This window comes from Pseudorca crassidens, chromosome 15 (genome assembly GCF_039906515.1).
Source record: "Pseudorca crassidens isolate mPseCra1 chromosome 15, mPseCra1.hap1, whole genome shotgun sequence".
In the NCBI taxonomy this organism is placed as follows: Eukaryota; Metazoa; Chordata; class Mammalia; order Artiodactyla; family Delphinidae; genus Pseudorca; species Pseudorca crassidens.
This window is the reverse complement of record NC_090310.1, coordinates 21,800,163-21,815,697: the sequence shown is the minus strand read 5'-3', so window position 1 is coordinate 21,815,697 and position 15,535 is coordinate 21,800,163. Positions and strand designations below refer to the sequence as shown.

General features: G+C 41.0%; 1 protein-coding gene across 5 annotated transcripts in view; it reads right to left on the bottom strand.

Moving 5' to 3' along the window:
* Positions 1-15,535, bottom strand: part of DNAH3 (dynein axonemal heavy chain 3) — a 194,658-nt gene that overhangs the window by 137,316 nt on the left and 41,807 nt on the right. For all 5 annotated transcript variants that reach the window (XM_067706433.1, XM_067706435.1, XM_067706434.1 and 2 more), the window contains 2 exons: positions 5,907-6,091; positions 4,582-4,705 (listed from right to left, as the gene is read on the bottom strand). In XM_067706433.1, the coding sequence (XP_067562534.1) occupies positions 4,582-4,705; positions 5,907-6,091 (309 nt within the window). The remainder of the gene's footprint in view (positions 1-4,581; positions 4,706-5,906; positions 6,092-15,535) is intronic.

Below are 15,535 nucleotides of genomic sequence, written 5' to 3'. Positions count from 1 at the left end.
AAGGGTTGATGACTGCTTTAACGTTATTCCACCCACCTAAGTAACCGTGTTTGAATCACTAATGTTTTTGCCTTGACTTTGACTCTATCTGATATTAATATGGCTGACTCCGTTTTCTTTTTCCTCATATTTGCATGCAGTACTCTTGCCCACGGACAAACTTAAATTTTCTTTGCTACCTATTAGCACAGGAGATCAGGGACAAAGATTAGTAACAGGATTTAAATCAGTTATTAAAATTTTATAGGAAATACAGAGGACAGAGGAACATATTAAATGACACCCCAGAGGTACAATCAGGAAAGTCTAGATCTGGGGACAAAAGACTTGGTTTCTTCAATAAATAAATTACAAGGATAAAACCAAAGGAGATGGAGGGGGGACCTACAGATAAAAAGAAATCTAAGAGACATGTCAACCAATTGCAATGCTGTAGACATTTTTCAATTCTGATTCAAGTAAACAAACCATAAAAAGAAAAAATTAATTAGATCATTTTGGTCCCCAGATTAAAAACCATCAGTGACTTTCTACCATACTTAATAAGGAACCCAAACTCATTACCGCGACTTCAAGGACATGCTCCTCTAACTCTTCAGCCTCCTTTTATAGCTACTCTCCTTCTTAGGCAAAGGTATTCCCATGGTGGAGCCACTGCTCACGCTATGCTCAATGCCTGGACAGGACCCCCTTCTACTCTCTCCCTCCCCACATCTTCCCTTGATGGGATCCTTCTCATCCTTCAAGTCTTATTTACATGAGCCTTTCCCTGACTTGCCCATTGAATGCAATCACTGTGCTCTGTCACCCTGTTCTTTTCCTTCGTAGAGCTTCCATATTTATCTGTTTTATCTTCCATCTCCCATGCCCCTTTTGTTCTCCGTATCCTCAGAGAAGAGGAATGGAGACAGGAGCCCAAGAGGAAACTGGGCAAGGTGGCCACTGCCACCCTCTCCTTCCCCTGATTGTTTTTCACCAAAGTCTTAAGGATTCAAAGATAGAGAACATAAGTGCTATGAGAGACAGCCTGCTTCTTCTCAGATTTTTGTTTTGTTTTGTTTTGTAATAATCTCTGATTTTAGACTCTGGTAGGTATTAATTTTAGAGAATATCCTTACTGGAAAAAAGTCTCATTCATTCACTCATTCATTCATTCATCAAAAGAGTAAGCACCTGCTATTTGCAAGGCACTGTGCTCTATCTGGATCCCAGAACACAATCTGGGTACTCCCCCTAAGGCACCTTTCTTTCTTCCCAGAAGATGCACTCTTATGGCAAAGAGCAGCTCACATTCCTGAGATGTCCGTCATGTATATTCCAGGTCACTTCCAGGCCTGTGGAACCTACCACTGAGTGGAACAAAATGAGGGGGAAGCGGATTCTCCTGTTATCTACACAATTAGGTGCTGCTGGGTGCCTTTTCACATCGTTAAGATTCTTCTTGAGGCTCCAAACACAGACACACACACAAAGATAAATCTCTGATAAAAGCACTCTTGAGGGAAACAGTAAACAAACTCAGTGATTATTGTAAAATATTATGATTATTATTGTTTTAAATTTCTTTTTTTAAATTTTATTGATGGATAGTTGACTAACAATATTATTGATATATTGGTCTCAGGTGTATAACACAGTGATTTGATATTTTTATGGACTACACACCATACAAAGTTATTATAAAATATTGACTCTATTCCTTGTGCTGTGCATTACATCCCTGTAACATATTTTATATATATTTTATATATATATAATAACTGACAGTTATTATATAACTGACAGTTATACTGACAGTTATAACTGTCAGTATATAACTGACAGTTTGTACTATTTTAAATTTTTTATAATTGCTTAGCACATTACAGTTTCTAAAGTGCTTTCAGGGCTTCCCTGGTGGCGCAGTGGTTGAGAGTCCGCCTGCCGATGCAGGGGACACGGGTTCGTGCCCCGGTCCGGGAAGATCCCACATGCCGCGGAGCAGCTGGGCCCGTGAGCCATGGCCGCTGAGCCTGCGCGTCCGGAGCCTGTGCTCCGCAACGGGAGAGGCCACAGCAGTGAGAGGCCCGCGTACCGCAAAAAAATAAATAAATAAATAAAAAGTAAAGTGCTTTCATGTCCATAATATATACATATATAAATGTATGTCATTAGTAAATAGTAGATACTCAGGAAATTCAGTTAAGTAAATTGAGTTCTATTCGTGGGACCACCTGGAGTCTATGGGAGAATAATGCAAGAATTTTTAAATGGTGGATTGGTCAGAATTCTGGCGGGAAATAGAATTCACTCTGATGTTCAAAGAAAGAGACTTTAATTAAGGGACCACTTACAGAGGTGAGATGTGGGTAGGGTTAAAGGAACAAAGAGGGGAGAGTGAAACACCCAGAGACTAGCCTCAGAGGGAAGCCATTATGATCCCTAGGGATGAGGGGACAATGAGAACTGGAACCACGGAGGAGCAAGAATTGTCATCCAGGAAGGAGGCAGCTACTGGCCAGAGCCCCAGGAACAAGCAGGGAGGGAGAGGGGAAGAAGCCCAGCAGTCACTCTCTAACCTCCTGAGTGCTCTCCACTGGCCTGGCCCTGTCTGGATCCAACAGACACGGGAGCCAGAGGCTACAGACTGCAGGTATCAGCCAACCAGGCAGGGAGCGGACAGAGGAAAGGTGGAAAAGAAATTGGGAGAGGGAGTGGGGACAGCAAGTGGGGAAAAGTAAGCATTGAAGCCAAAAAATTCTCGTGGGCTGGAAAAATACGGTCAAGTCTCTTAGAGAGGGAATGGGATTGTTTCCACAGAAGATGAATGAATAAATGAATATTGTTAAGCCCTCCTCAAAGGTTTTTCTCAGGATCTAAGCAAAAATGATGGACAGCAAGTTTAAGACTTCACCAAAGAGAGGGCTGAGCCCAGGGCTGCAGGTAGCCCCTAGAGCTGCTCCTCTGCTGAGTTCTGTGGTTGAGAGCTCAGGGACCAGTTGATGGGGTCAAGCTAGAGTTGCCCTCCAAGAAGAAGAAGCTTGGCACTCTCCTCTCATCATAAATGACACTTGTTCCCATTTCTTCAGGAGACACCCCTCACTCCTCTTAACTTCAACAGTTACTGTAAATGGCCTTACGGTAATGTTCTAGAAGTACGCTCACAAGGTAGTGGTTTGGAAATTAAGAAGCATTTTCTCCCCAAAGAAGTCATCGTTTAAGTGCAAAGGAAGCTGACCACTCTTGAATGCCTGTCACGCGCTGGACACCACCTAGGCGCCACTTCAGACCATTTCATTTCATCCTTCAATACAATGACACCTCTCATAAAATGAGATGATCTGAGATTGGTTCTACTATCCCATTTTCCAGATGAGGACACTGAGGCTCAAAAAGATGAAGAAATTTGCTCCTGTTCATCTAACTTACAAAATGGTTCTGCTTCTTGGTGAGGCATCAGAACTCAGTTCCATGGGGGAGGCTGTGTGTAAGGGGTGAGGGGGTATAGGGGGATCCTATACTTTGTGCTCAATTTTTTTGTGAACCTAAAACTGTTCTAAAAATAAAAATCTATTAGTTAAAAGAAATCAGTTCTACTCATTGGGCTAAATTCTGGGTTCTGGGGACAGTAGCCATTTAGGTAGAGGAAGAAGGCTGTAGGAAGAAACAAATACTCGCACACACACATCTTTTGTTGTTGTTGTTCTTCTCCTTCTTCTTCTGGGCAACAGACCTAAGTCATATTTTGAAGGTAGCAACTAAGTGGGTTTATCCTTCAGCCCAAACTCCCGTTCTGTGTAGAAATCCCTGCTTTTATCTACCCTTTTCCTTTCTCCTGAGTATTTGCAGGGATTATGGAACCTAAAGTTGGGTAGTGGGAGTTTCATGTGTGATGGGGATGGTTAACTGGTATGAATCTGCAGTTCCTAAACAAAGTGCTACAAGCTGGGATGTGTGTGTTTGTGTGTGTGCACGCGCACATGCACACAGGTGTGTCTTTACCATGTATGTGGTACTTGGCCCACTTCACTTGATATTGTCTGATGTTTTCAGTGTGCAATATTTTCTTTGTCACTGCATTAAAATATTTATTTAGCAGTCAAACACACTTATGTGTCTAGAATAGAGCACAGCACACAGTAAAAATCCATGATAAATACTCAATGAATAAATGATTACAGGCACATTAGCACTGAACGAGACCAGCTGCAAAACAGGCAATTTCTCAGCCTCCAACCATGCCTTTATTATCCTATCTTGATATCTCACATATCTGTAGTCTCCAATGTAAGGCTGACAATTCTGCTATTATTATTGTGAGGCTATTATTACATGTTACTATTTTTGTGTTTTTCTCTCTGCACCACTAAATTCCAATTGTTCAAGGCAGGGAGAGAAGGCATTGGCCGGCGTCACTACAGTGAAGCAAGCTTAAAGAGAACATACTTCAATGGGAAACAAAAGGAAATTCCTTCTCCACCAACTGTCTTGCGACTTCACCCACGCACTGCTGGGTGGGGTGGCTCTAGACAGAACCAGGAGCATGTGGCATGTTATGAAGCTGGGTATCATGTCTAAAACAACCCCAGACTTTCCCTGTACCTTTTAATGAGGTCCATCTCTGCCTGATCCCTCTTGCTAAGGAGAAGGTTTCGGCTGTTTTCAAAGATATCTTCAATCTGGTCTGGCCAGAGGAACAGAGTACTGTTCAGTTTGATATCCTCTTCTGCAAAACACACACAGTCTGTTCTAGGACAATGCTCAGCATAGGTCAACTCGCAGGGAATTAATTCGGCAGAACAAGAGGTCAACAGAAGTGAGTATGGGGGTGGCAATTAATGAATGGGCCCATTACTGATGAATGATAGCCAGCATTTATTGAACACTTCCCACAGGCCAGGCTAGAAGGTAGACGGTATTATCATTCCCGTTTTAACAGATGGGAAACAAAGTTAAGCCAAGTGGTCAAGGTCACACCAGTAGGAGACAGCAGAGCAGATTTCAAACCCAGGTCTAAGTCTAACCAACTCCAAAGCCTATGTTCTAACTGTGCTTCATTATCTTCCCAGGCTAGGTCTGAGTAGAAACCTAGGTTGAAGTTCAGTACTATTCTTTAAACTATTTCACCTCATCTGAGTTTCAGTCTCCCTTTTGGCTAAAGGTCAGTGATAATATCAATGCCAGATGCCCTACCCATCTTATGGCTCTGGTCAGTTAAAATGCCCTGGGTTCCCTCTGTACCCTTGGGAATTTAGGAGGCAGAGACCACAATGAGAGAGTCCAGGTGGCTGGTTATGGTGGACCACTTTCCACTCCCAGTCCCTATATCTACCTTCCATAACCATCTCCCCTAAACACTGTGAACACCAGGTAATTCACAGGTATTTCCAGGTGGAAAAGGGCTCTGAAACTTGGCTTGTAGAGGGCATATTAGTTTTTCCTTCAGAACCTGGTCCTTACAAAGTTAGGTCCTTACGGAGTCCTAACTTGGCTCAGTAAGCCTTGAAGGGGCCCTGATCATTTCTTTCCTTTTAATATATGCAGGAGCATGAAGGAAAGTGCCCTGGCCTCCTCAAAGGTGGGACTGTATTTAGATTATAGATGAATGCAACCTACCCACTTATAAAAGAACTCTGCATTTGAAAGTGACTTTCCCAGGAACACCAGGCACAATATGCAAAGACAGGCATCTAAGAACCAGTCAAGTTCCTAGATATTTCTTCTTTTTTGTCTAAAAATAAGATTCTCTTTGATTCAAATTCCGGTGTGGAATTAGTGCCTCTACTATATGGACACACTTGCAGAGTAGCTCTCCTGATACTGATATTTAGTGGTAGAATTGCTAACTCTCCTTCCCCTGGCTCCTTATCCTTAAAAATATAAATATACACGTAGAGTTGCATGTACGCACATGACATTGGACTTACGGGGCAAGTCTGCATAGTCCATCAGGAACTCTAACCGTTCAGCTGCATCTTTAAGTTGCCTCCTGAGTTTGAACACGGTGACATCGCTGGATTTCTTTAAGAATTCAATGAGGAATACTAGCTCCTCAGTGTTGACAGGAATCTCACTGACTTTGTCTGCAACGATGCTGTACTGATTACAGATGCTACAGGGAAAGAAACAGCCATCATCATTATCTAAAAATAGCTTTCTTATAAGACCCACTATACTAAACAAACATGGTTCCTATTTGGAGACTAGAACAATGTTTTCCAACTTTTCTCTACCAGAAAATTCTTGATGGATAATATTCATATACATACCATATTTTAGAAATAATAACAGTAGAAATGATAATAATATATGACATGTACTAGGCCCTTTACTATATGACATGCCCCATTCTAATCACTGAATATTAACTCATTTAATCTTCACGAAAATTCCAAGAGTTAGGAACTATTATTATCAACATTTTATAATGGAAGAAAGGGAGGCTGAGTAACTTTATCCAAAGCAACATGATGTGTAGATGTTAGAGCCAGGATTTGAACTAGTTTAATTGATTCCAAAGCTTGTACTCTTAACAGATACACCATGGGTAAAATACAGATTTAGACCAAAACAATAACCAATATCACCACTACCAACAGCAGCAACTCCTCAATCTTATGTTGAAGTAGAACACTAAATTAATTTGTAATCGCTCCTCTTAACAGTACACCAGCAAGTTTATCCTCATGTGCTGCAGGTAATTTCTGGTGGCATAGAGAAACTTACATTCATCTACTGGGACCACTAGATCTAACTGCCCACTTATCCTTGAACACAAGACTGTGAAAAAATATGTTATTATAGGGATAATTTGAATATGCTCTAATTTATACAAAAGCTAATGAATGACAGTCTTCAGCATTTTAACTACAATTAGGAACAAGTTATTTGCAATATATCCATGCCTAGCACATGCCTAGTAGCCCTCAAGAAATGTTACCAATAATAGCTATAATAGTTTTTGTTATTATTAATTGATCATTACATGTTGATGGTCATACACTATAGATAGATAAAAACCACTCCTCTCAATGTTTTCAGTCCTTGATATTCCTTCTTAATGTGTGGAGACCCCTCCACAATGAAGCTAATTGTATCAAACTGATGAGACAATGATTAAAACATCTTTACAGATGATGCTGGGATTTTAGAAATGAATTTTTATACAATTCAGAAACTTGCTATACAGAAAACTTATATATTGTGCTACATGGATTCATAGTATTCTCCACTTTTGGACTCAGAGCTGGATTATATTTCCCAGCCTCCTCTGCATTTTTAGTTGAGTATTTTACCAGTCAGTTTGGACTACCATAACAAAATATTACGACTGGGTGGTTTAAACAACAAAAATGTATTTTCACATAGTTCTAGAGGCTGAGAAGTCCAAGGTCAAGGTACTGACCTATTTGGTCCCTAGTGAAGGCTCTCTTCCTGGCTTGCAGATAGCCACCTTTTTGCTGTGTCCTCACACGGTGGAGAGGAAAGAAGCTCTGTCTGTTTCTCTTCTTGTAAGGGCACCAACCCTATTGGATTAGGGCCTCATCCTTTTACCTCCTTTAGTCCTATTATCTCCTTATAGGCCCTGTCTCCAAATACAGTCACATAGGGCATTAGTGCTTTGCTACAGACTGAATGTTTGTGTATTCCCAAAATTTGTATGTTGAAATTAATCCCTAATGTAACAGTATTTTAAAAAAATTTTTATCTTTATTGGAGTATAATTGCTTTACAATGTTGTGTTAGTTTCTGCTGTAAAACAACAAAGAGAATCAGCTATATGTATACATATATCCCCATATCCCCTCCCTCTTGAGCCTCTCTCTCACCCTCTCTTTCTCACCCCTTTAGGTCGTCACAAAGCATCGAGCTGATCTCCCTGTTTTATGCAACAGCTTCCCACTAGCCATCCATTTTACATTTGGTAGTGTATATATGTCAATGCTACTCTCTCACTTTGTCCCAGCTTCCCCTTCCCCGCTGTGTCCTCAAGCCTGTAACAGGTATTTTGAGGTGGCCTTTGGGAGATAATCAGGTCATGAGGGCTATGCTCTCATGAATGGGATTAGTGTTTTTATAAAAGAGACCCCAGAGACCCCTCACCCATTCTTCCATGTGAGGATACAATGAGAAGATGGTGGTCTGTGAACAAGGAAGCAGGCTCTCAACAAACAAATCTGCCAGAGCCTTGAGTTTGGACTTCCCAGCCACCAGAACTGTTAGAAATAGATTTCTATTATTTATAAGCTACTCAGCCAATGGTACTCTGTTATAGCAGCCTGAATGGACTAAGACAGGATTCAACATATGAATCTGGGGGAGACACAATGCAGTCCATAGTAGGTATGGTCATGTGATTGAGTTCCAGTCAGTGGGAAGTAGGAAGCAGTGATAAGTATCACTTTCGGGTATAGCACATGAAACTGTCCTTGCATATTCCTCCATGCTCTTTCTTCCTGCCAACAGTCTAGGATATCAACACTTAGAATGACCTTGAAGGCTATATGTTAAAGATGTAAAGTCATCATCTCCTTGAGTCTCTGAATGCACACAATATGTCTCCCCACCAATCTGGAGCTATCCCGAGCAAGAATAAACTATTAGTTTCAATCATGACATCTTGGGTCTCTTTGTTACAGCATGTAGCCTAGCCTAATATAGGTAGATCCTCTCAGTGTGATAGACTCCCTCTGATAAGAATCCATTCTTCTTCCCTTTTGCACGAGAAAGCATAGAGCAAATATCATGTGGCTAACCTATCAGCTTCTTGCAAGGGCCCAGAAGAGTGGTAGCAGACCCACTGTGAAATAAAGGAAAAATATATGTTGGTCTCTGCCCCAGGTTCCTAGCACAGAGCCCATGAAACCCCTGTAATTTCATGGATAATAAGAGTATCTTTTGTTCTAGTGAGGTGACTCAGGGTGGGCTCCTAGATGGCTCCTGGATGAGGAGTGGGTCACTGGAAACATCAAGCCATGATTAGAAGCTTGGAGCAAATTAATCAAACCCAAGAAAGGGGTCATTGGAACCTACAATCTATAGCTGGCTGCTCAGAAGCAAGGCGACAACCTGGACTTGTGACTGGAGTCTGAAGTAATGGGGGGCAGCTTTATAGGACTGAGCCCTTAACCTGTGCAAGCTGATGCTATCTCTGGGTAGACAGTGTCAGAATTAAGTTGAATTGTAGGGCACCTGGCTGGTGTTACAGAATCGTGTGGTGTGGAGAAAATCCTCCACACATTTGGTGATCAGCAGAGGCAAGAATGAAGTGTTCTATATAAAAGTAAAGGGGGGGGAGTCAAGATGGCAGAGTAGGAGGACATGGAGTTCATGTGTCCTCACCACTAGGACACCTACCAGGTGCTGGTGGGGGGCCCTGGACACCTAAGGGGACAGGAGGGACCCCCAAGCGACTGGGATGTGGGGGGAGGGAGGGGGAAGGAGAAGTGGAGGCTGGACAGGACAGGCGCCCCTGAGGGGTGGCTGGGGGAGGGGAGGGGCTCCCATGCCTGGAGGGACACACTCACAGCGAGGGGATCAGTGGGGATGGGGAGAGACCCTCTGGGGATCGGAAGTTCAGAAGGGAACACAGCCAGCGTTTCCCCCGCCCACTTGGGCCCAGGAAGCCTGCTGAGGTCCAGGGTCTGATCCTCTGCCCTCCGAGGCCCCTTCCTGCTGCTGGGCCCTGGGGGCGTGGGAGGAAGGGAGGGGGAGGAAAAGTAGAGCGTAGACAGGGTCAGTGCCCCTAATGGGAAGCTGGGGGAAGGGAGGGGTTCCCACACTCGCTTGGGAGGGGCCCATCCAAGGTGAGATCAGCCAGCAGGAAGGGAGAGAGACACTCAGGGTAATAGGAGGATCAGAAGGAAACGCGCCAGTGTTTCCCCTGCCCACTCTGGCCCCAGGGGGCCTGCTGACATCCGAGGCCTGAACCTCAGCACTCCAAGGCCCCCTCTGGCTGCACTGAGCCTAGGCACTACCCCTCCACCCCCTGCCTTTTACCTCCGCTCTGGTCCTGAGCCTAGGCCCTGCCCCCGCCTAAGCCCCGGCCGGACCTTAAGCGCCCCCACCTCTACACAGCTAAGGCCTTTTCCAGCTTTTTGTTTTGTTTTGTTTTGCTGTTGTGGATGTTTTACCTTGCTTCTTCTTCTTCTTTTTTTTTTTTACAGTTGTTGATTACAACTTTATTTACAAAAGCTAAAAACTTTTTGATGATCCACACTCCAATGTCCTTCAGCATGGATTTTCAGGAATAAATTCACATAAAAGTCAATTCAGATTTCCATTTAAATATTGGAACCAATAAAAAATGTGGCTTTCAATCTGCCACTGTCAACAATACCATCCTTAGGGCAAAAATCTTACATTGTATTAAAAACACAGAAGGCTGTATATAAGAAATGTTATTTCTAATTCTGCCCACTCCATTTTCTACCATTCCACCTAAATTCTTTTTTTGTTGTTGTTGAATTTTATTTTTTTAATACATCAAATTCTTATTAGTTATCTATTTTATACATATTAGTGTATATATCTCAATCCCAATCTCCCAATTCATCACATCACCACCACCACCACCCCCGCCACTTTCCCCCTTTGGTGTCCATATGTCTGTTCTCTACATCTGTGTCTCTATTTCTGCCGTGCAAACTGGTTCATCTGTACCATTTTTCTAAATTCCACATATATGCGTTAACATATGATATTTGTTTTTCTCTTTCTGACTTACTTCACTCTGCATGACAGTCTCTAGGTCCATCCATGTCTCTACAAATGACCCAGTTCCGTTCCTTTTTATGGCTGAGTAATACTCCACTGTATATAGGTACCACATCTTCTTTATCCATTCGTCTGTCAATGGGCATTTAGGTTGCTTCCATGACCTGGTTATTGTAAAGAGTGCTGCAATGAACATTGGGGTGCGTGTGTCTTTTTGAATTATGGTTTTCTCTGGTTATATGCTCAGTAGTAGGATTGCTGGATCATATGATAATTCTATTTTTAGTTTTTTAAGGAACCTCCGTACTGTTCTCCATGGTGGCTGTATCAATTTACATAACCATCAACAGTGCAAGAGGGTTCTCTTTTCTCCACACCCTCTCCAGCATCTGTTGTTTATAGATTTTCTGATGATGCCCATTCTAACCAGTGTGAGGTGATACTTCACTGTAGCTTTGATTTGCATTTCTCTAATAATTAGTGATGTTGAGCAGCTTTTCATATGCCTCTGGGCAATCTGTATGTCTTCTTGGAGAAATGTCTATTTAGATCTTCTGCCCATTTATTGATTGGGTTGTTTGTTTTTTTGATATTGAGCTGCATGAGCTGTTTATATATTTTGGAGATTAATCCTTTGTCTGTTGATTCGTTTTCAAATATTTTCGCCCATCCCGAGGGTTGTCTTTTTGTCTTGTTTATAGTTTCCTTTGCTGTGCAAAAGCTTTTAAGTTTCATTAGGTCCCATTTGTTTATTTTTGTTTTTATTTTCATTACTCTAGGAGGTGGGTCAAAAAAGATCTTGCTGTGATTTATGTCAAAGAGTGCTCTTTCTAAGTGTCCAGTCTTACATTTACATCTTTAAACCATTTTGAGTTTATTTTTGTGCATGGTGTTCTAATTTCATTCTTTTACATGTAGCTGTCCAGTTTTCCCAGCACCACTTATTGAAAAGACTTTTTGCCATTGTATATCCTTGCCTCCTTTGTCATAGATTAGCTGACCATAGGTGCGTGGGTTTAACTCTGGGCTTTCTATCCTGTTCCATTGATCTATTATTTCTGTTTTTGTGCCAGTACCATACTGTCTTGATTACTGTAGCTTTGTGGTATAGTCTGAAGTCAGGGTGCCTGATTCCTCCAGCTCCATTTTTCTTTCTCAAGATTGCTTTGGCTATTCGGGGTCTTTTGTGGTTCCATGCAAATTGTGAATTTTTTTGTTCTAGTTCTGTGAAAAATGCCATTGGTACTTTGATAGGGATTGCATTGAGTCTGTAGATTGCTTTGGGTAGTACAGTCATTTTGACAATACTGAGTCTTCCAATCCAAGAACATGGTATATCTCTCCATCTGTTTGTGTCATCTTTGATTTCTTTCATCAGTGTCTTACTAGTTTTCTGAGTACAGTTCTTTTACCTCCTTAGGTAGGTTTATTCCTAGGTATTTTATTCTTTTTGTTGCAATGGTGAATGGTATTGTTTCCTTAACTTCTCTTTCTGATATTTCCTTGTTAGTGTATAGGAATGCAAGAGATTTCTGTGCATTAATTTTGTATTCTGCAACCTTACCAAATTCACTGATTAGCTCTAGAAGTTCTCTGGTGGCATTTTAGGAATATCTATGTATAGTATCATGTCATCTGTAAATAGTGGCAGTCTTACTTCTTCTTTTCCAATTTGTATTCCTTTCATTTCTTTTTCTTCTCTCATTGCCATGGCTAGGACTTCCAAAATTATGTTGAATAATAGTGGACATCCTTGTCTTGTTCCTGATCCTAGAGGAAATGCTTTCAGTCTTTCACCATTGAGAAACCCACCATTGCTGTGGGTTTGTCATATATGGCCTTTATTATGTTGAGGTAGGTTCCCTTTATGCCCACTTTCTGGAGAGTTTTTGATCATAAATGGGTGTTGAATTTTCTCAAAAGTTTTTCTGCATCTATTGAGATGATCATATGGTTTTTATTCTTCAATTTGTTAATATCGTGTATCACATTGATTGATTTGCATATATGGAAGAATCCTTGCATCCCTAGGATAAATCCCACTTGATCATGGTTTATGATCCTTTTAAGGTGCTGTTGGATTCTGTTTACTAGTTTTCTCTTGAGGATTTTTGCATCTATATTCATCAGTGATATTTGTCTGTAATTATATTTTTTTGTAGTATCTTTGTCTGGTTTTGGTATCAAGGTGATGGTGGCCTTGTAGAATGAGTTTGGGAGTGTTCCTTCCTCTGAAATTTTTTGGAAGAGTTTGAGAAGGATGGGTGTTAGCTCTCTCTAAATGTTTGGCAGAATTCACCTGTGAAGCCATCTGGTCCTGGACTTTTGTTTGTTGGAAGATTTTTTTTTTTTTTTGTGGTACACGGGCCTCTCACTGTTGTGGCCTCTCCCGTTGCGGAGCACAGGCTCCGGACGCGCAGGCTCAGCGGCCACGGTTCACGGGCGCAGCTGCTCTGCGGCATGTCAGATCTTCCCAGACCGGGGCATGAACCCTAGTCCACTGCATCGGCAGGCAGACTCTCAACACTGTGCCACCAGGGAAGCCCTGTTTGTTGGAAGATTTTACTACAGTTTCAATTTCATTACTTGTGATTGGTCTGTTCATATTTTCTATTTCTTCCTGGTTCAGTCTTGGAAGATTATACATTTCTAAGAATTTATCCGTTTCTTCCAGGTTGTCCATTTTATTGGCATAGATTTGCTTCTAGTAGTCTCAAGATGCTTTGTATTTCTGCGGTGTCCGCTGTAACTTCTCCTTTTTCATTCCTAATGTTATTGATTTGAGTCCTCTCCCTCTTTTTCTTGATGAGTCTGACTAAAGGTTTATCAATTTGTTTATCTTCTCAAACAACCAGCTTTTAGTTTTATTGATCTTTGCTATTGTTTTCTTTGTTTCTCTTTCATTTATTTCTGCTCTGATCTTTATGATTTCTTTCCTTCTACTAACTTTGGGTTTTGTTTGTTCTTGTTTCTCTAGTCACTTTAGGTGTAAGGTAAGATTGTTTGAGATGTTTCTTGTTTGTTGAGGTAGGATTGTATTGCTATAAACTTCCCTCCGAACTGCTTTTGCTGCATCCCATAAGTTGTGAGTTGTCATGTTTTGTCATTTGTTTCTAGGTATTTTTTGATTTCCCCTTTGATTTCTTCAGTGATTGCTTGGTTATTTAGTAACATATTGTTTAGCCTCCATGTGTTTGTGTTTTTTATGTTTTTTTGCCCTGTAATTCATTTCTAATCTCACAGAATTGTGATCAGAAAAGATGCTTGATATGATTTCAATTTTCTTAAATTTACTGAGGCTTGATTTGTGACCCAAGATGTGATCTATCCTGGAGAATGTTCTGTGTGCACTTGAGAAGAAAGTGTAGTCTGCTGTTTTCAGATGGAATGTCCTACAAATATCAATTAAATCTATCTGGTCTATTGTGTCATTTAAAGCTTATGTTTCCTTATTAATCTTCTGTCCAGATGATCTGTCCCTCGGTGTAAGTGAGGTGTTAAAATCCCCCACTATTAGTGTGTTACTGTCAGCTTCCTTTTATAGCTGTTAGCATTTGCCTTATGTATTGAGGTGCTCCTATGTTGGGTGCAAATATGATTCTTATATCTTCTTCTTGGATTGATCCCTTGATCATTAGTATCCTTCCTTGTCTCTTGTAACATTATTTTAAAGTCTATTTTATCTGATATGAGTATTCCTACTCCAGATTTCTTTTGCTTTCCCTTTGCATGGAATATCTTTTTCCATCCCCTCACTTTCAGTCTGTATGAGTCCCTAGGTCTGAAGTGGGTCTCCTGTACACAGCATATATATGGGTCTTGTTTTTGTATACATTCAGCGAACCTCTGCCTTTTGGATGGATCATTTAATCCATTCACATTTAAGGTAATTATCAATATGTATGTTCCTATTACCATTTTCTGAATTGTTTTGGGTTTGTCTTTGTAGGTCATTCTCTTCTCTTGTGTTTCCCAGTTAGAGAAGTTCCTTTAGCCTTTGTTGTAGAGCTGGTTTGCTGGTGCTGAATTCTCTTAGCTTTTGCTTGTCTGTAAAGCTTTTGTTTTCTCCGTTAAATTTGACTGAGATCCTTACCGGGTAGAGTAATCTTGGTTGTATGTTCTTCCCTTTCATCGCTTTAAATATATTGTGCCACTGCCTTCTGGCTTTAGAGATTCTGCTAAGAAATCAGATGTTAACCTTATGGGAGCTCTCTTGCGTATTATTTGTCTTTTTTTCCTTGTTGCTTTTAATAATTTTTCTGTCTTTAATTTTTGTCAGTTTGATTACTATATGTCTCAGCGTGTGTCTCCTTGGGTTTATCCCTCCTGGGACTCTCTGTGCTTCCTGGACATGGGTGGCTATTTCCTTTCCCATGTTAGGGAACTTTTCGACTATAATCTCTTCAAATATTTTCTCGGGTCCTTTCTCTCTCTCTTCTCCTTCTGGGACCCCTATAATGTGAATGTGGGTGCATTTAATGTTGTCCCAGAGGTCTCTTAGGCTCTTTCCATTCTTTTTTCTTTATTTTGTTCCACAGCAGTGAACTGCACCATTCTGTCTTCCAGGTCACGTATCCATTCTTCTGCCTCAGTTATTCTGCTATTGATTCCTTCTAGTTTATTTTTCATTTCAGTTATTATATTGTTCATCTCTGTTTGTCTGTTCTTTAATTCTTCTAGGTGTTCGTTCTTTAATTCTTCTAGGTCTTTGTTAAACAGGTCTTGCATCTACTTGATCTTTGCCTCCATTCTTTTTCCGAGGTCCTGGATCATCTTCACTATCATTATTCTGAATTCTTTTTCTGGAAGGTTGCCTATTTCTACTTCATTTAGTTGTTTT